This window comes from Pseudoliparis swirei, chromosome 16, assembly GCF_029220125.1.
Source record: "Pseudoliparis swirei isolate HS2019 ecotype Mariana Trench chromosome 16, NWPU_hadal_v1, whole genome shotgun sequence".
In the NCBI taxonomy this organism is placed as follows: Eukaryota; Metazoa; Chordata; class Actinopteri; order Perciformes; family Liparidae; genus Pseudoliparis; species Pseudoliparis swirei.
In genome coordinates, this window is record NC_079403.1 from 7,127,519 (window position 1) to 7,148,726 (window position 21,208).

Consider the following 21,208-nt stretch of genomic DNA (forward strand, 5'->3'; position numbering starts at 1 on the left):
TATATTATATATATATATTATGGTGAAAATTCATTAAAATTTGAACATATATATATATATACATATATATATACACACACATATATTTATATATATATATATACTGTTAATAAGTTTAATATATAATTCATATATATTGAATCTATAATGCTTAATTTTCTATTTCTATTCAAAGTGACTTCCTGCATTTTATTATCCCCCGAACATCCAGAACATATGTCCAAATAAAGGCAGCGAGTTGTTTCAATGGGACTTTAAATTACAAAAGAAAAGACACAAGTGTATGTGTGTGTGTGTGTGAATGTGTGTGTGTGTGTGTGTGTGTGCGTGTATGTATATAAATATCAAACCTTAAGATCTCGGCTCTGGGATTTGAGCCAGTCCTGGATGTAGCCCTTGGGATCTCTGGAGAAACTGAGCATGAAGTCCCTCTGGATCTTCAGCTGGTTGATGGACTCGATGGTCTCATGGATCTGGAAGAGGACCAGTTACAGTACATGAAGAACATATGTGCTATACATCTATATAACTGTTAATAAACAACCATTACAGCTGAGTGATCTATTTATCATGATCATAAAAAATATACGAAATCTAGTAAAACATCAAGTATCAAGTCTCAGAACTAAATCCACAAACATTTGAAAATAAGAAACACACAGTTACTCAGAGCATTATAGAAATAGTGTTCTCTCATTAGGCAACCACATCACACCTAGATGCCACTTGCCGTGTAGGACGCGTTCAGTGGATGATCTGATCAGTTTATAGTTTGTTATCAATATTATCAATAAGGAACGACTTGTACTAGACAGCCAGTACAGTCACCAGACAGTTTATTCTCAGAAAGGTGTGAGTTCTTTATAATGTTAGAGGATATTTAAGTTTTTATCTTCATCAATTCGTGAGTTTTATATTGTAGATCTTGTTTAATCTCAAAGAATATCCAAGTTTTGTTCCTCCTGATATTGACAACTTTAATCTCAGAGATTCAGCGTGTATTTCTCCCCTCTCGTGGCTCTGTTGTTGTGATTGTTTTTACCTTCAATGGCCCTGATTCACTGTCGTTCTCTTTGCCACCACGCTGATGTGAAATGGTAGTAAAACATGTATCCACCACGAAGCAGAATAAGAACATTCTGTGCCAATAGATTTAATTAAATCAGCGATGTCCTTGTTCCTTTCTGCTCACTCACAGCAACAAATGTCAGTTTAAACATTACAATTTTATAGGTTTTGACATAAATCACTCAAACGTGGAGGCCAACCGCATGTGAAACAGAAGGCCGTGAAATCCTTCGCACGCATAAAACAAAAAGCTTTTTTAAACATTTACAATGTCCAGCACCAAAGGTGAATCAATCCAACGTGTCCGTTACTACGGTTGCTACGGTAACACTGTGACCGCTCTCACCTTGTTGTCCAGGGAGGCGATCTCCTGCTGGTTGGCGGTGGAGAGGAGGAAGCTGCTCATCTGGCCCTTCAGGGGGTCCTCCACCTCCACGTCGATGTCGTAGCAGGCCGTCTTCTTCTGGTCGTTGGGATCCACGCTGAAAAATAATGATTTAAACTCCGTCTCAAAACATTCCTGTTTACACTGGCGTTTGATTAAATTAAATATTCCATGGCCTGCTTTTTGTCTTCTCTGTTTATTTATTTTATTGCACCATTTTTTTGCTCTTTAAACTGTTGATATGTTTTGGCCCTTGTTGTTGACAATCTTTTTTAATTGACATCTGTACTGCACTTTGTCTGTGATAAGTGCAATAAAAATAAACTTTACTGACTGAAAAGTGTGTGATGGTGCCTCAAAGATGAGTGAATCCATGTTCCCTCATTATGTCTTTTAATTTTTTATAGTAAAAGTGTGTTTGTGTTACAAACCTTAAAATAATTATTAAAATTCGACTGTCATTGCATATTGTTTGTGACGTCCCATCTTCACCACTTGTGGTGCAGCAGTGGTTAAATAAATGTATAATATTTGTATTTGAAATAATTTGACTTTTAAGTTTAGTAATAAAGTTGATTTAAAAACCAATACAACAAAACTTAATTTTTTTCCAGGGTAAATAATAGTTTATCTGCCTGGAAACAGGAATCTACCTGATGACGTGGTTGATGACGATGGGGTCGGGGGGTAAGAGGAGGTTGGTGAGGCGCTGCGGGATCTCAGAGAACTTCAGCCGAGGGCAGTCAAAGATCTGCAGAGGAGGAAGAACATCTGTGTTCGTCACACACACACACACACACACACACACAATGCCAAAACACATTCATCATGGGGTGTATTAAAAAGTAAGGCTCGGTTAGTTTCCCTCTAAAATATATATATTAAAAAAAAGAAAGATGATACTTGCATAGTAGAAGCCTGATTTGTTTAAATGTGTCATGTGTCATTTGGAAGTTACAGAGGTCAGTGATGCAAGATAGATATTGCTACTCACACTGTCCCAGTAATATCAGATTGTATTTCAGCCACACCGATATGAATATCTATGCAACAACAGCGTGATTTATCGCACGCGGAGAGTCCCGTACCTGCTGGAAGTACTTGTCACAGTTGATGTACTCCTTGTCATGGGAGTCCTGCAGCTTGTTGGTCTTGACGTACTGCCACAGGGCCTGGATGATGCAGGAGCGAGTCTGGGTGTGAATGCCAAGCAGGCGAGCCAAGCGAGGGTCCAGCTTGAACTGGGGAGGCTGCGGAGACGACGGATAATCGCATTACAACACTTCCTGTACAACCGCCCACCTCGGAGCCTTCACATCATCGCATCTGGCGTCCTCATCGCATTCCCCCCCCCCCCCCCCCCGGCCGGGAGACGGATGCGGGGTTCAAAGTGGAGTCTTTAATGCGCTCTGCTGGTTATCAGCGATTGCGCCGCCGCCTGCAGGTTGTCACGATAAGGGCTGATTTATTAGCCGCGTGGCGCCCCTCACCTGGTAGTCCAGCATCAGCAGCAGAGTGCAGCGCACGCTCACGTCGCCCGGCCTCTTCACCTGGAAGCCGTCCGTCTCCTGAGTGGTGGGCGTGCGGTGCCACTGAAAAAGCAAATCGCCACAGGGTGACTACACACCCCAAACTGAGGTGGTTTATTCAGACTGAATGGTCTTTTTCTTTTATTATTCTAGTATCACACTTCATGTTAAAGTGCAATACATGCCCACACATTATAAATGACATATTTATAGTTTAAAATACACACTGTGCTTTCACACGTGCATATCATCCATCAGAGTACAATACACATCTTGCAGGCAGACTGTGTATGGACAATGTATACAAGCATATCCTGTACATAACCCCGCTCTTCGTGTGTATATAAAGCACATTTGAATTTGATTAATGTGTCGTGTGCTCATCGCTGTCAGTGTGAGCTTTAGCGTTAGTCTTATTATGTGTAAAACTCTAAAACAATAACACTTAAAGATGACTCTCCCTGAATTAGATATTATTTTACATTTAATGTCGCAGGGAAATACTTCAAGATGTGAACGTTTTCGGGGGCTTTAATGACGCTGCAGGAGATTTATCACAATGATCAAATGCACAAGGAAGTCATTGAGAGCGCTTGTATGCAGCAGCCTTGATCTTGACCGGCAGCGCATATATATGTCTGTGGTTCAGGTGAGAGGTGAAATATCTGCAACTATGCACAGTGCTGAGAGTCTTAGTCCTTGCGTTTATGTATATATCAGAACCTTCTTTGGGTCTAATTATTTTTTGCGTCTCCATTTTATCTTGAAATTGAAAAGAAAGCACAAGCATACATGCAGTACAGTGGATTAAAGTAACTTGGCATGCAATGCTAAGAGTAATGTTTTCCTCCAACCAATGGCTGATGTAGAACACATTGAGTACTGATTTTTAACTCAAGGTAGAGAAACATTTCTTTTGATGGAAAATCATTCAAAGCGATGCACCCGAGTGCGTTGCCAAAATACCCTCCTAAAAGGAGGAACCTTGAGAAGTCATCATTCTCACTCTGGAGCTCAAAAAGCCCCCCCCCCCGACGTCAATACATATTTTTCAGGATACAAAGTGAAGGACAGCTAATGATTGTTTTTAATTTGTAAAAACTTGTTTTCTCCAACACCTGCCGGTAAAAATCAACCTTGCACAGTTGAAGGGGGTGGGTGGGGGGAGTAAAAACCTGTCCTTTCTGTTGTTGTAGAGAATCAAATTATTTAAGAGTGAGGGCACAACACTCTGTCTGTTCTCTTTTATATAAATTCAAAGAGGGTGTTAAAAAAATAATTATTGGAGCTGGAGACTTGACCTAAATTAAAAATAAGAAAATAACAATTTCAAAAAGGGAAGAGGCCGCATACAAAAGCTCCAATACGGATGGATGTGGTCTCAAACTACGGAGGGACCAGCAGGTTGTCGAGTGCAGGGAAACGAGCCACTTGTGCTTCAGGAGAAGGTCTAATCAGGCAACTTATTAAAAACACCTGTGTGGGCGGACGACCGCTCTGTAATGCAACTGAGCCCTCGTTAATGAAATTAGCTTCACCTGTGATACCACTCCACCTACCAACACCGGTAAAGCTCACTGATCAAGATGTTGTATGAGCTAACAGTGGCTGTCGCCTAATGTTTGACTCGTGGGTCAGAATTGAGGCCCACCTCTCTAACGCCTTCATCCCAGTCGAAAAAAGCATTTAATCACCAAAATATTACAACATCAGAGAGAGAAAAGACGGATGAACGCATCGATGTAGATTTTATATTTGTACGTTTCGGGTCTCCGTGGGAGTCAATGTGGCGGTTCCTGGTCACTTTCAGGCTCACGGTGCCAAATGTGTACGTCTGTTTTCTTCCAGAGTTACATCGTGTGAGAGAGAAAATATTTCTCTACGTTCTGACGCTAAAAGTGTGTTTGGAAATATTGTGGGAATGAGATTACGTTTAAGATCTCCTGCCTGGGAAAAGAAATGAGATTTTTCACTAAGTTTAAAATAAAGTTTTAATGGGATTTAAAAGTTATATAACACCCAGAATGTATAAAAGATGCATAACATACTTTTCTGAAAGTATAAATGAGTAGCTAAGAACTCAAAATGCATTAAAAAGTTTGAGAATGTTCTAATCATAAATATTTCGTCCATTCATTTGAATGCAGACTTATTTTTCTGAGTATTTCTGAAGCTATGAAAGGTATGAATGATAAAAGTAACAGACAAATGTGTTGATGTTTGAATGAAAACACGGGGTCGGAGTTATGTGACAAAATGAAGCCGAGGAGGAATAATAATAAAGAGCGAGAAAAATCCAAATATAAAGAAATGACGGCGCCTGGAGCTGACGTTCATTCGTCTCAAAACCAATAATCATCATCGCGACAAACACTAAAAAGTCTGCAATCATTTTGTCGGAGGACGCAAAAGGTCGTCGACACACTGCAGCTCTAAAGCGAGCCTCTTCCTCTGTGGTCAGGATGAACTAACCTCAACCAGGTGGTTGTCAGGGCCGTAGAGTTCTTTGTCCAGCTCGATCACCAGGCTCTTAAAAAAAGAAGAAAACTTCTTCTTCTGCTTCCCCGGCTGTGAAACGGACAGAGAGGGGCGGTTAATGAATGCTCTACATCAGACACACAAGCATCAGTCTTTGTTTATAGCGACGTTACTCGTCAGAAAACCCACAAGAGGCCAAGTGAGATCAGCAGGAGGGAAAGCGAGACGCTAGACATTCTCAGGGTCCACTTCCTCCGAGCTCGACCAGAAATATTTGAGGTTTTGAGAAACCTAAACGCTTCCTACCGCTGCGAGATGACGTCCTCGGCCTGCTAAGACCATCAGAGCTTTTTCAAGGGAAGCTAAAAACCTTCTGCGTTCTCTCTAAACGACTAGGAGCGGGCACGCTTTCATACTCAACGTGAGGAATAAGATCTCCGTTATTTAAATCATTACTCAAGTTGTCTGTGTGTTAAATACCACAGGTAGGAAGCAGTAAATTAAATACACGCTGTTTATCTTTAGATGAACAAAACTCACGTCGTCGAGCAACTTCCCCTCTACTCGCAGTTCCCACGATGCGATGCTGCCGTCGGAGTCGTCGGCGTCGGGTCTCGCCGGGTTGAAGGTGTTGGAGATGTAAAGCCTCAGTTTACGCTTCTGCTGCTGACACAAGGGCATAGGACAACACCACAAATGAAACAGACGTTTCTCTAAAAGGCGTGTTGAAATGTCACGGAGCAGGTGGCCCGGCTGCATCTCATTAGCTCGATATATATATATATATATATATAATTATTTATTATATATATATATATATATATATAATTATTTATTTATTTATATTTATATATATATATATATAAATATATATAAATATATATAACGGCAGATAAAAAATGGGTTTTAATTCAACAAGAGTCAAGCAAATCATTGATCAGTTCAAGGTGCTTTAACAATGCGTGACAGATGGAAAACAAGACAAAATAAAAGGAGAGAAAATGAAGAGACTAATGCACAAGTTAGGAATAAATACATTAATTAAATAAAATAATAAAATAAATGAGCTACACCTCCGAATGAGTCTTTAGTTTAAAAAAGAAAAAGTATTTTGAATACAAAAGTTCAACAACAGTAACATTTTAAACCACCTTTGTGACAGGATATGGTAAAAATTAGAGTATGTCAAGTAATTGTATAAACATTAAAGTCCAGCAAAGTGAAATTAATAAAAGTGGATATATTTGTTAAAGTTCATGAGGCTTGTAGGAGGAATTTAAAAAGTATTTTTTTAATAAATGTTTGTCTTTAAGTCTCTTTCTCTTAATTTCTTTCTTTTAATATGATTTGAATGAACACTTTGGTCATAAATGGCATTCCAGACGGACGCCTGGAGGCCAGCAGGTCTCACCGGCTCCTGACGGTTCCCCTTACCTTCATCGGTCTCTTCAGGGCTTCCTGGATGTCCACACGTTTGCGCATGATGGTCTGGTCGAGCTTACGCTCAAACGCCAGCAGATCCATGTAGGCCTGAGACTCCGGGACCAGCTCACGGATCTGGTGGAGAGGGGCAGACGTTCAAATCTTTAGACCTCACACACACACAGACATCAGATGAAGGACACAGATTTTCTGAATATCACAAAAAAGGCTCAAACCTCTAATTTCTTCTTTAAGAACCTTTATTATTGGAAACACCTCATGCAGGGCTGTCTGACAGTCTCTCATACATATTGTGTATCAACTTCCCAGCTCCCTCAAAATATTTGTGCCAACTGAGATGGTGTTGTATGCCGTTCTACTCTCATACATACACCTGTGACACAAAACAAGCTGGAGAGCACTCAGGACTTAAAACCTTGTCGTATTCAAAAATATTACAGTACACTGTGCAATATTTTCTCTATGTCCTAGACTTATTTCCCTCAGAAACGGCTGCCCAGTCTGCCATTCATACGGCGGTCCACACCACCCTGGGGACACGGGGGGGATAGAAATGAGATGCAGAGTGTGCAGCCAACCAGCCAGGACTCAGACATTACCATACCGATGAAAGTCCTCGGAGCATCAAGGGCTGCTGCTGCTTACTTACCAAACACACACTCTCTCTCTCCTTCTTCTCCCCTCCCTCTCCTTCTCTCTGTCATGTTTCTCTCTAAATGGCTGCCTCCATTGTTCCCTCCCATTCCTTCGTTATCTCCATCTCACCGTCTTTCACCGGGGGCCGAGGTGCCGGGCGGACGGAAGGAGAGTGGCAGACATTCCCGGTCCCTGACTCATTATCGTGGAGCGGCGCCCCGGTCCATGCCTGCTGCTATCTCACCGTCTGGGTTACGTTAGGGGATAAGACCCGAGCCAAGACGCTCACGAGGCTCCGGAAAGCCTTCGGTGTGCTGGCTGGCCCCCGGGTCGCGGTGAGGTGACGGCACTCGGCACGGGGGCCGAGAACTGAGACCACGGGAGGGAAAGCACCACCTCCGACGGCTCAGACTCACCTGTGGCAATGCTCTCCCGGTTCTACTTGTGGTCGCTTGCCGGATCCCGCCGACTCCTCCAATTTAAATCAACTAGCCACCAATAACAACATCCCTAAAACCTCCCGATTGCTCCCCTCACCCTCTCGCTCCTCATTTAGACATTACACATCATCTTCTGGCCCTCTGCGCCTTCCAAGAACCCCTGACATCAAAAACAGACCATGATTCTTTTTCTATTTTTCTTTCCTGCGCACTAAAAGAATCATACGCATTTTTTAAAAACACACACACACACAGACGTTAAAAAAAACACAGCTACGAAAAGGTAAAAAAAAAAAAGATGTAGCCTCACCCTTTGCGGAAGAATCTTGTCTGCCATTTTCCTTCTCTTAGCACTAGAGAGAGGGAGAGGAAGACAGAGGGAAAGAGGAAAAAGAGGCGCATGTTACTATGGTGACTGATAGCGTAGCACCCAGGCCATCTGCTAAAATGCTGGGCCACATCAGCACCCCAGCATCCCAGCTGTGTGTGTGTGTGTGTGTGTGTGTTGAAGTGATTGTGTGTAGTATCTGAAATGCAGCAGTCAACCTGCAGGAGAGCCTCTTACAGCCAAAAAAGTGTCACATAACTCACCTCTTGCCTGACATGTATTCACTGCACACACACACACACACACACACACACACACACACACACACACACACACACACACACACACACACACACACACACACACACACACACACACACACACACACACACACACACACACACACACACACACACACACACACACAGCAGATTCTTGGATGGTGACAGGATGTGTGTTCAAGAGCTTTTATGGAATGATTTTTCTTTGTGTGAGTGTGTGTATGTTTTAATTCGTGAATGTTTCCGCTGTGCGAGAACATCATTTCAAATGAAGTCTTTTTTTATTTCTCATACTTACCGTGGAGGGACTAAGGACAATAAGACAACCTGTGCCAACGTTGTGGCTTTCGTCAGAACTTTCTCCCTCGGTGACACTGGTCACAAGAATAAGGCTGAAGCTTGCGCCGCTTTTTAAAGTGTCCCCGAGTATTCACTCTGTGGACACCTGTGATACGCGGAGCACCTTGGTGAACGCATGCAAGTGTTGTGTTGTTAGTGCACTGCCTATAAAACACCTCCATGGCACAACACTGCAAAAAGAACAATTAAACAAAGTCAGGGGCTTTATTTTGAAAATATTATGATTAAATTGTATCTTCTCTGTGGTCCTGTTTTAGGATATTATCTACTTAAAGCACTTTTTATCGTGAATTCTGTTTCCTTTGGGCTCAGGTTTGTATTATATGGTATTATTATTTATAATATATGATATTATTATACAGGGCAAGGCTGGCTGGCTGCATATTTACAACACAGACATCTCCTCATGTCTCAGCAACAAAGGGAAGAAGCACATTTTCCAAAATGGTTGAGCGAGGATGGATGGACTTTCGTCGTGGTCTGGTTTTAGTGCAAAATGTTTTGCTCGTCTAATTCTTTTCTTTGCTACTAGGTGAGGGCGATATGCATAAAATGACCAGTATCAGTCATTTTACCTGATGAATAGATGTTGGGATTCAATTTAAACTAATGTAAATATAAATGTTTGGTTAATTCACTATACCTGAACAATGAAGGTGCATGTTGGTTAACAACAATGACCTCACAGAGCTGCTGCAGGAACATACACATCATTATGACGAATACAGAGACATCTTGGTTTATATGGTATATATCGTCATATCTCCCGACCGTAGCTGATGTTCTCTAGATAAAGTAATATGTCTTCTTGCTTGTAGAAGGGGATTTATTTTGCAGTGTAGAGAGATTTCCACTGCGGCGGTCTGTGAGGCAGTGTGTGACATCAGCATGCCAAAGACTGAAACAAGCCTGCTGCAAGGACGGTTGAAAGATCTGGGGATGCATCGCAAAGGAAAACACACATCTGCATCACAACAATCCGCCATTTTAAACTATTTTCTAAAAAAAAAGGGGGAGTTTTTAAGATTTGGATTCTACTTGATGTTTCTGTCCTGGCTGAAACAAACGGGTCCCATCATGCCATGCTCCAGTCCAAAGCATGCACCACTACATGTGTTAGGGACTCAACTACCAGGCCTGAACGTATGGTCGGCCAATAAGAACTCATTCAAGGGAGTGCTGGGATCGGGCGGAAAAAAGGGCGAGGAGTCATCAAACGGAAGAAAATGGACATGCAGCAGAACAAACTCCTACTTTGATCCGAGCGTGGGATCTGATTGGGGCTCTTTCATGTCCATCTGCCTCGCCGGGATCTCATTGGCTCCGGGGAATCCGACTGGCTTCCTAAGAATTGGTGAGGATTCGAAGGTTGTCCGATTAGAGTTGTGGCGAGACACACACTCAAGTACGACGTCAGAGGAGGGAGGAGGAGGAGGAGGGGGGGACACACACACCTGGTGGTTGTGGCTGTTGGAGTGTCTGTGTGTGTTTGGATGTGTGTTAAGTTCAAGGGTCTGTTAGTGGGAGCAAACACTGGGGCGGGGCGTGTGCAGCAGAGGAGGTGCCGGGAGGCGTCTCCTGCCGCTCATCCGAGGGACACGCTCATTCAACAATGTCTCTCTGTGAACCAAAACAATCATGCTTCACACACGCAGACAGACAACACACAGACAGACGGACGCACACGCTGGGAATGTGCGTTGTCACGGGAAGAGGAGGAAACGGGGCGAGCTCGGCTCTGTTGTTCGTCTCTGAATCGCACATGTTGGATGTTGCGGAGATGAAGCGTGATACGACGACCACGTGCACGCCGCTCACACCTTTTTTCCGCTCATTTCCCCAAAAGAAAACCTTTTAGGAAGCAGTCCCCCTGCTCGACACCTTCAAATACCTCGCCTAGCAACGAGAAACCCTGTTTCGTTATCGGAACGAGACCAGCGAAGTACCCAAGCGACCCAAAGAGTCCGAGACCAAACGTCGTGAACGCTTAAAAAGCGAGGTTCGGATGTTCATCTCTATAAATAAGGGCTCATAAATAATGCAGTGCTCGTTGGAAATACAAGATCAAATTGAGGAAATGGGGGAAACGGGGTTTCTCCAGAACAAAAGACCACACTGTTGCAGAGTAACTGAACACCAGCCAAAAACCACTCGGGTGGTTACAGTTCTTGTGCGTCAGTGCACTTTGACATCACTGTTGGGTTTGGTTACAGACCGAAACAACGGGTCTTCATCTCGGTGCTCGAGGTGACTCTCAGATTCCAGAGAATCCAGTTATTACCTCATTTCATGCCACTAAAGATGTGTTTCACCCTCAGCCTCTGCGATACAAAGACGCTCCGAGATGAAACGACAATACTAAGCGACAGATTTGCATAAAAACGATGCGAAATATGATGAGAAAAGCTACGATCAATGCCATCAACTCTGAAAATGAGTATTATAGAAGGCAACTGCAATGCCACACAGATGTCTTTGCTTTAACACGCTTTTTAAGACCAGCTGTCCCTACTTCCTGCGAGGAGAGACACACTTACCGCAGACATAAAAGCCTCTCCATTGAAACCTACACTTTTACCTCACCGTGTGCCGCTTGATGCTAAAGTTTACCAACCCTCTCTCTTGAGAAGTTTCCATTAACTTAATGGGAAAACGCCGCTAATGTACTTTCCAAGTGGCTGAAGCACGCGCGGGACCCACGTCACAGTCCTGGGCCCTTCCTCCAGGCCGCAGAGCGTTTCGGTATTTCGGGGGAAACAAATTAGTAGTATATAAACGTAATTCCTCTGACACGGGGTTGAGTATTCATAGGACTTTATGCAAAGCAAGCATGGAATTAAATCCTATTTATGGCAGCGGCTCTGCGCCGGACGCCGTTTGTTCCGCGGAGCGAAAGTCGCCGGGGCCCGCGAGGTCTCGATGACACCGCAAACACAGGTGGCCCGGCCTCCAGCTGGCAGCGCCGTGGTGTCTGAGCCGGACGGAGCGGAGCGGGCGGCTCGAGCGTCAACTTGTTTGCCAGAGGACACACTCTCTCTCTCTCGCTCTCACAAAGCAACAGAGACACCTGGACGGGTCACCCTGGCCCATCGATCAGAGCCGGGGCCTCTCTGGGGGTTGCGAGACAACATTTCCCCCCCGACCTGTTCGACAAGCCTGCTTAATTGTAAGTGGATCAATCGCACTGCAGATACTGAGAGAATGAAAGCGAGAGAGACGGAGGTCCACTGAGGGCGCGTATTGATCTCCTTTTCTAATGACCAGACCGACCGACCGCACACTCGTCTCCTGACAGACATCCATCCACCGTGTGTGTGTGTGTGTGTGTGTGTGGATACTGAGGATCAGATCCTGAGACAATAGATCGCACTGGTCGAAGTAGCAGAGTGTGAGCGCCTGCAGACAGCAGCATGGACGCCACAGAGATGCTACAAAGAGACACAAAGAGTGGAGGAGGAGAGGAGGCAGGGAGCAAGGCGACGAGGAGCGGTGGGAGAGAGTGAAGAGACTGAGTTGAAATGAAAGCTGAACGGAGACACGCGAACGGTCGTGGTTTCACTTCTCGGCAAGGATGATTTCTGAGATCGATTTCTCGGCGATCGCGGGACCGGAGGGCTGCAAGTTTACGATCGATTACATCATCTCTCTTCTTATTAATCCACGATCGTGTAATGAATATATATTTAAGAAGTATATAGGGAAAAGGCTCTTCATTGGTTTTGTCTGATCAATAGAGTCTAAAATCTAATTTACAATGATAGAAAACAGAGGAAAGCAGGAAGTCAATTTCTCTTTTTTTATGAGCCGAGCTAATAACGCGATGAAACGACGAGTTGTAATAACTTGATGTTTCATCTCGCTGCGTCATCAGCACAACATTTTGCCTATTATCTGTAAAACTAAGTGAATCAGCTGTACTTTGCTGCTGATTAACAAACGTCAGCAAGGTAAGCGTTATAATGCTGACGCCAGCATTCAGGCTGGAGACTCTTGTTACTTTATAAACCACTTTCATGACTGATGAGCCATTAACTATAAAAAACAGTTGTTTGATGACCTTAATGATAATTTTAAATAACCAATAGGTTTATTCTAATACTGGTGCCAGTGCAATACCTACGTTTCTGGAATAAGTTCTTATTAAAAAATCAGTGAACAAACTCCTACAGTGTAAATCTGTTAATGACGTCTTAGCACAAGCAGCCTGAATGACATGAAGTCTAAAAGGAGATTTTGACACAATCTGGAATCGTTGGATCAGAAAATTAACAAAATCCACCAAGAATCTGATACACGAATGTTCATCCCAGCGTTTAGTTGTGGTTCAGATTTTTTATTCATGCTAAAAGATGTTGTGGGTCGATGCCCAGCTGGTCATGACTCGTGACTCGTGACCATCTCCACGTTTGTTTTTTGAAGATCTAAGCCCGACTCGTGAAGTCCAAAGCGACCACAGCCTCCTCGTGATCTCAATCATTCCACGCGGAGCAGACAAACCAGGAGCTCTTCAAACAAGCCGTGCGGGGGGGGGGGGGGGGGGGGGGTTCAAGGTCGGCGCCAGAGGTCGACAGACTCACTTTCTGGACCGGCTCTGGGCCCCCTGCTGCTGCTGCTGGCCCTGCTGGGAGGAGGCGGGCCTCTTGCGGCTGGGCTCCAACGCGGTGGAGGGCAGGCCGGGCCGCACCGCCGGGCTCCCGCCGTACGGTGGGCCGGGGGGGCCCATGGGCGCTCCCTGGTGGGGCATCCTCGCTCCAGACGGCATGCCGGGACGCTGAAGGGGGGAGAAGACGGGTCACGTAAAGATGCATTCTCCATATGATCCTTTGTAGTTGTCAATGAGTGCTTCGAAAAAAATATAACAAAGAGAAAACATGACATCAACTGTTGTGCATTTTCTTCGGATGGGTCACGGTGGGCTGAGGAAACAAACTCGTCGTATCCGAGTCGAGTTTCCCGTCCCGATGTTCAAGTGAAACGCTGCCGCAGCTTCTATTGACACTGGAGCGTCTCCCGACTTGTGTAACGTTTGGTAACATTACTCTCATCAAACAACAGCTGAGTAGGTCAATATGAGAGCACGCGCTAAGCAAACGTGTGACGTCTATTCACGAGAAATCTGTGTTTTGAATCTTTTCCACGCAGCGAACCGGAAATAAAGGGCGTACTAAAACTCGACAAAGACCTGGAGTCCAATGAGGGATCTGAGTGCATGAACTTCTGGACGCTTTTAAAGCTCTGAAAGTGACGCCCAGCGGTGGGAGATACAGTTGGAAATAGATACTAGAGATGCGATCTGCATAATTATGTTTCGTTTCGAGAGAACAACTGCAGTGAGAAGAAGCAGCATTGTTCTGTTTATAACACACACACACACACTCTCACACACACACTCACACACACTTCCCGAAAACAATGCAAACAGTGTCGGAGCCCACAGTCTCACACTTGCGACTTGACGCCTGGGAACAACTGGGGAACTCTCACCTGTGCTTGTCACTCCCATGACAACAGCTGCCTCGGTTTAGTGTCTCAGAGCAGATTGGCTTCATAGAAAGAAATCCTTTGACTCCTTTGGACAAGCACACAGACCTACTGTGTGTGTGTGTGTGTGTGTGTAGAGTAAAAGTCAAATTAGAGGAATTCGTCACACTACTGAAGCTTAAGACGCTCTAATTGGAGCTTTATTGTTCCTTTAATACGTTTAAATGTTCTATAAATTGGTCGCGTGTGCATTTTATCGCAAGGACTATGAAAACACTGCTCCAGATATCATTCACGTCACTTTTTTTTAAGGTTTTTTTTGCACGTTGTAATAACTCGATTTTCGAGACGTCGACATTTTACAATCATTTCGTATATTTCCCAGCTCTCGTTGATATTATGCTAACATTCTGCCAGTTTTTGCATAATTTAGAATTTAATAAGATTATAAGTAAAATCAGGGTACCCTGGGGAGCCAGGGAGGGTGGGGGGTCTCATTAGGGGCCCATGGTTTACGGTTGCCCTGCGGCCGCCTAGCAGGTTAATCCGGCCCTGCGGTTTGATCTAAAACAATGCATCGTATTTCATAAACTCAGTGCAGGGTTGGTATATGAAATCTGAAATCTGGAAGGTGACTTTAGATTCCAGATAAATGAAGTATTTTTAGTAGAAGTATAATGTTTTTCATAAAAAAAGTACCTCAAAACGGTATTAAAATAAACTGCTTGAGTAAATCTATTACGAGCACAAATTGATCAAAAAATATGACAATCATTGACAGTTCCTCAGTTAATATCGAACTATAAATACTACAAAGGATCCTGCAGACAGTTTGGCACATTAGACATTTTAAACCATGAACGATGCCGAGTCTGTTCTCCTTCTTCTTTTTCTTCTTCTCCTACCGCCCCTCTATTTTAATGAAACACATCTAAACCTTGTTTTTTAGCAGAGCCGTGACTTAACGGACCCAAATGTTTAACCACCAACAATGTGCTCTTTCAAAAACCGGCACACAGAAACTGCCGTCTACATTTTGTAACAGAGCGAGTAAAAAAAAACGTTGGCGAGGGGACGGCCGGACTTCATAACCTCACGTCACCCCGACACTTCGTTTGTCGCCTCTCGCTGCAGAACACACGTCAGAGTGGCTCTGTGGACCGTCCACAGACACACAAACGAGGTAATAAACTGCAGGAGAGGAACACAAGAAGAAAAGATATATATCAAACAGGCTCCAAGAAGCAGATGCACGTATTCACGGCGAGATTTAATATCTCAGACCCGACTGAGAGGATAAGACCGACGCATCCGTGTACTCTTTGAAATGGTGACGGGGCAGAGATCCTGTGATAAGACGCCCGAGCAGGCGTCGCTGTCACTCCGGCTGAGAGATCTGCCGGCGAGGGGGGAGGGGATGACGGGGGGGGTCAAAGCAACTGAGAGGGGTCTCCAAAACGGGAGGGGATGAGACAACATATGGCCGAGGGGCCTCCCGCTCCAACGCCATCACCCCGGGGAGATTTAACAGAGCTCGTGTTCGTGCCGTTCCGCTTCCGACCCAAGCCGGACCGCGACGCCCCCAAACAGGCCGGCCCGCCGGGGCTTCTGCTACGAGGGTCTGAGCCTTGAAGATAGCGGAAACATGAACACGTAGCTGGTTAGTGTGTCGGATGAGTTTCCCCTAAATCCTCACTCACACACACAATGTGGGACTTTATAATCTGACCTGCTGAACTGACTCCAACACTCTGCCAGCCAGCCGGCAGGCGGACCTGCCATGTAGATGGATATCTGAGAAGCGTGTTGGCATCTCTGGAGGATTTGAAGAGGCCAAACTTAACCCACACAGGGCTAAACATACAAGTCCGTGGGCTGCAGCACGGAGGGTCCCGTTTAAAAGGCTTTGATTGGAATAAAATCTATTCGCAACTGAGGTTACTCGAGTGGGACGAGAGTCGTGTTTGAAAAATCATATTCAAGGAAGTGTCAGAAAATAGTGGAGAAAAACAAAACAGTTTTTAATTGAAGGAATGCCTGTTTTATGGGATATACATGGAAGAATGAATTTTATTGTGTTATTATTACATTGTTTAAGTGCAACAACTAACAATGTAACTCATGTGTATATATATGTGTACACACACATATATACACATATATATACACACACACATATATATAGTATACATATACATATATATACACACAAATATATACACAGACACAAATATATATATTTCCACCATATATATATATATATCATTAAAGAATGAAATCTCAGATTTGACTCTCTGAATACTAAAATAATACTTCCAGATGTATTTATGGACGTAATACTGTATTTCAATAGGAGGGCTGGGCAATATTGCAGTCTCTGTGTTTATTGAATTCCAGTGGCGACGCCGTGGTGATTTGAACATGACATCTTACCCGTCTCTGTAATGTCTGCTTGCTTTGTGATGAAAAGCACTTTTAAAGAGATTCAACGGTGACCTCTCTCTGTCTAAAAACCCGTTCGTCTGAATCCACGGGACAAATTCAAAACAGTTTTCATGGTGATCATTTCCTTGGTGAAAAGCCATTTCAATGATCATGGCAAGGTTGTTATGAATGTCAACCTTCCGCTGCTGTGAGGACGTTTCCTTCACTTCCTTTGTGTTGGGTGTGGAGGAGGAAAAGAGAAGAGAAACAACCAATTCCACGTTTCTGTCATTGTTGTGCCAGTTGAAATGATCCAGATCTCGAGAGTCCAAGCTGCAGTCGATGTCTAGAAGGTGTCTCATGGACGCGCTCTTTCTACACGTGCGTTTTGCCTTATCGAGGTTTCCCACGCACGCCGCTGGAAGCCTTTTCCTTTTCATCGCGCATGGCGGCCCTCGCTGACCTCCAATGCGCACACGTACGAGCCAGAGAAGTAACACGGCGGCGGGGGGGGGGGGGGGGGGGTTAAGGCCGATAATGAGAGAAAGAGAAGAAGAAGAGGCTTCAGTCGGGCCTGCAGCCCACCCATCGGTCCTCAAAGCAGACCTCGGCCAAACACTCTCCCCCACAACTCACACACTGCAGCTGGGAGGCAGGAACACCACGACCTTCGGTAACCACAACAATGTGTGCATGTATTTAAATATACGTGTGTGTGTGTGTGAATGCATCTCGTCTGTGACTTTAAAAGCTTCACGATGGGGGGGGGGGGGGGGGGGGTAAAGGAAACGTAGACTTTCGCCACAAGCCAGCAAACTGCACCGAATCGTCCCCATGTTCCGTCGTGTAAATATTTCTCCAGTCGGCAGCGTACACAACGAGGAGGGAACCTGCCGCAACGATTACAACAAGAGTTTTCCATCTTGAAAACGTGGGGGGGGGGAGAAAGAGGGGACGGGGGAAGAGGGGAAGGCCGAGCAAAAGGAGAGGATGAAAAAAAGAAGCAGGGGGAAATATTTGGCTTGGAGCACCGACCTCATCAAGGTTAATTGGTCTGCTGAGAGGACACACTCACCCGGCTCATCAATCAGCCGGTCCATTGTTTCCTCAAGTCTCCCCGTAATGACCGCTCCTGTCACGGAGACAATGCCTCATCTCGTTTCGGTGGATAAATCTTAGGACGACACGCGGCAGCGCCGATTAAAGCGCCCGGCGAATCGGAGCCAGAGTCCAGCGGAGTCTTTTCGACCTTCTCCGCGCACTCGAAGGATTCGGAGGCGACTCCGAGTGTCAGGATCTCGGCGATAGCTGGAATTCTGTTAATTTTTTTGTTTAAGGGGTTGCAATGGTTTCATTGTTGGGGCAGAAAAAAATGGTTTAAAAATTCCCACCGCAGCGTTTTGTTGGAGCGAGAGCTCGAAACCCCCCAAAATATTCAGTTTACCGTCATATAAAACAACATTTGAGGAGCCAAAACCAGCCAATATTTTGCTTTAAAAAAGAGAGGAGAAGAAATTGCAGATGCAAAGTGATGATGACAAATCGGTTGAGCTGTAGGAACTTTACAACCTGGGGGTCGGGAGCGATGACACATGTTCAGGCAAAGAGGAGAAGGAAAGGTCACATGATCTGTTTCCCATTTTTTAGGACTTTCTGTTGTTCTCTGTTGCAAACCAAAGACAACTGAACATCTTTGTGTTTCGGACAAAAGGAAACACGAGAAGAACGTCACCTTTAGCCTCGGTTGAGATGGAAAGAATATTTTTCTCCCAAATTCTCCTTTTCTTTCAGTGTAAAAATGGCATATTAATTAATTAATTAAACTCAAACTACATGAAACCTGCAGCATTGTTTTCAGGGGCAGCGACTGAATCAACGCCATAAACCACCTTTACATCCACGCACATCTGTCCACACATCTGCTCAAACTTTCAAGTGCCACTGACTCTGACCTCCTCCCTCAACCCTCTCATTCGTTCGGCTCCTCCACCAAGACAAAAGGGCCGCCGGCTCCGTGTTCTGTGCCGTGCGCTCTGGCAATAAGTTGCTTGACCTCTAACCGCGAGCGACATTTCTCGAGCTCGCCTCGCATGAAAAGGACCGATTGTCCCGCCCGGTGTCCGGGGTTTGGCCGTCTGCACACCACTACGTCCGGTTGTCTCGTGACCTTAAAGGTTCCAGTCCCTCCTCCATCCAGCGGCACGCTGCCCTGCGAGGCTACTCTCACTGTGTTGTTGTGAGTGGGCTGGTCATCTCTCCACCCCCCCTCTCTCTCTTTCTATTTCTCTCATCCCTTCTTTCTGTCTGTGACTCTCTGGGAAGCAGCGTGCTCCTCCGTTAGCCGAAGGGGGAGCTGGCTGCTTTCTGCTGCTATGCTTCTATTCCTACATGCATCCATGTGTGTGTGTGTGTGTGTGTGTGTGTGTGTGTGTGTGTGTGTGAGATTGAGTGTGTGTGCGTGTTAGAAATCCTCTGCTCCCTATCCTTCTTCCTGCTCAGCTCCATCCATCCATGCTGCTCCACTTCTTGTTCTCTCAAGCCATCATCTCTCCTAACCGGCTGGGATCCAGGAGAGAGAGAGAGACAGAGACAGAGACAGAGAGAGAGAGAGAGAGAGAGAGAGAGAGAGAGAGAGAGAGAGACAGAGACAGAGACAGAGGAGGGGTGCTGGAAATAACCTTCACATGGCCAGCTTTACCCAGCTATCTCTCACACACAGACCGCTGCTGCCGCTGCGCCGACTCGTGCGCACACGCACACACACACACACACACACACACACACACACACGCCAGCTCCCTTCATGGGAATGACGGACAGCGCCACTCACCACTCCATGGACCAGGAACTCAAACAGTTTGCTCTTGGTGGCTTTCCTGGCTCCCCCCGCCGTCTCCTCCGTGGCCATTTGCTCAGTCCCCTCCGTCCACCCCGCTATGTCTCCTCTCTCCTTCTTTTGTCTTCCCCTCTCCCTTCTCCCAGCCTCCTGTTCCCCTCCCCTGTTCCACTTTCCTTCTCTTTGTGCTCTCCTTTACAGCACTGCCTGTCCCTGACTCTCTCTCTCTCTCTCCTCGCTCCCCTCTCTCTTCCCTCCCTCTGACTTTATTTTGAATGTGCAGCAGCCGAGCTCTCTCTCTCTCTCTCTCTCTCTCACTGTGTGTGCGCGTCTCGCTCACTTTTTAGATGAGCTGCCTTTCAAGAGCCCCGCACGTCGCTTGGAGGTGGAGGGGAGGGGGCTGTGCGGGGGTCTGGCAGGGGGGTTCCAGCCAGCCCACCCCGCCGCTCCCCCGCACAGCTGTTGCATTCCATTGGTAGATAAGGGCGCGCGCGGCGCGGAGAGGCTGCCGTTTGGTCCCGAACGGGGGCCGGGGAGGTTTGAATCAGTTCCTCTGCAGCAGCACCCCCCCACACACACACACACACACACACACACACTGGTGACCAACCCAGAGGCCATGGTCAACGCACACAGAAACTCTGAGTCTCGAGGCTCATTCTCAAAAGAAGAAGAGGACATGTTTGCTCTTAAAGGGCCACGCTGCATCTCATTACCGCGTGTACCCCTGTGACGTGGTGATGATGACGATGATGATGATGAGGAGGAGGAGGGTTGATGTCTCATCTGAAAAGCCCCCATGGAGGCGGGATTAACGTGTCTTCTAATAGCCCCCACTTCACCAGAGCAGAGGGCCACGTCAAGAGCACCTTCACTTCCTGTGATTTCTGCAGGGTGCACTCATAGGTTACGAGTGTTTCCTCCACTCGCCTCCTTCGCTTTTTTTTGGTACCTTTCACCCACTAGTCGGACCCCGAGGCTGTGGCTACCGACCAGGCCGGGCTGCACGGCAAGGTGACTGTGTCACGTGGCGCGTGCTGTTGGGCTGCTTTAAAACAACAAGGTGAAAGTCACGAACAAAAGGAGGTGAAGAGAGAAGTATAAATACTTATTGAGGCTGATTTTTTTCTTAGGTTACAACGTTTCCCACTCGGTTAACACACCAGCCCGAGCTTGGCCTGTCGCCACAAAGGTCATTACTCTGAAGATTAGGACTCTTTCATGTCTCCTGCTGCTCCGGCCCCCTCCCTCCCTTCATCCCTCCCTCCCTCCTCCCTCCCTCCCTCCCTCAAGCCATCAGATCAGAGGAGTGAAATATTCATGAGGTTATTTGAATGACAAAGAAGGTGAAGTGGGCCAGATTGAAAAAGGGGCTTGGCTTTGTGACACATGAGGACATATTTTCGCTGTTAGTGTTTCCTCTTCCTCTGCCGACATGAAAACTGCACAAAAGTGAGGAGCCAGGTGTCAAAATAAGGGAATTGGCCCTCAAGAGGCGACATAAAGCTCTGACACAACA

The 21,208-nt window shown here is 45.7% G+C and overlaps 1 protein-coding gene across 8 annotated transcripts in view; it reads right to left on the reverse strand.

Annotated features, from left to right (window-relative positions):
• Nucleotides 1–21,208, reverse strand: part of LOC130206707 (SWI/SNF-related matrix-associated actin-dependent regulator of chromatin subfamily D member 3) — a 33,362-nt gene that overhangs the window by 3,022 nt on the left and 9,132 nt on the right. For 4 of the 8 annotated variants that reach the window (XM_056434792.1, XM_056434790.1, XM_056434793.1 and 1 more), the window contains exons 1-12: nt 19,684–19,812; nt 13,526–13,719; nt 10,203–10,292; nt 8,290–8,332; nt 6,895–7,017; nt 6,001–6,126; nt 5,455–5,550; nt 2,944–3,045; nt 2,542–2,703; nt 2,107–2,204; nt 1,415–1,550; nt 351–473 (exon numbers count right to left, since the gene is read on the reverse strand). In XM_056434792.1, coding sequence (XP_056290767.1) covers nt 351–473; nt 1,415–1,550; nt 2,107–2,204; nt 2,542–2,703; nt 2,944–3,045; nt 5,455–5,550; nt 6,001–6,126; nt 6,895–7,017; nt 8,290–8,332; nt 10,203–10,292; nt 13,526–13,719; nt 19,684–19,761 — 1,371 coding nt within the window. In that variant the 5' untranslated portion in view covers nt 19,762–19,812. Of the gene's footprint in view, nt 1–350; nt 474–1,414; nt 1,551–2,106; nt 2,205–2,541; nt 2,704–2,943; nt 3,046–5,454; nt 5,551–6,000; nt 6,127–6,894; nt 7,018–8,289; nt 8,333–10,202; nt 10,293–13,525; nt 13,720–19,683; nt 19,815–21,208 lie in introns of those variants that run through there. The other 4 variants (XM_056434795.1, XM_056434796.1, XM_056434798.1 and 1 more) reach the window with 4 other exon arrangements.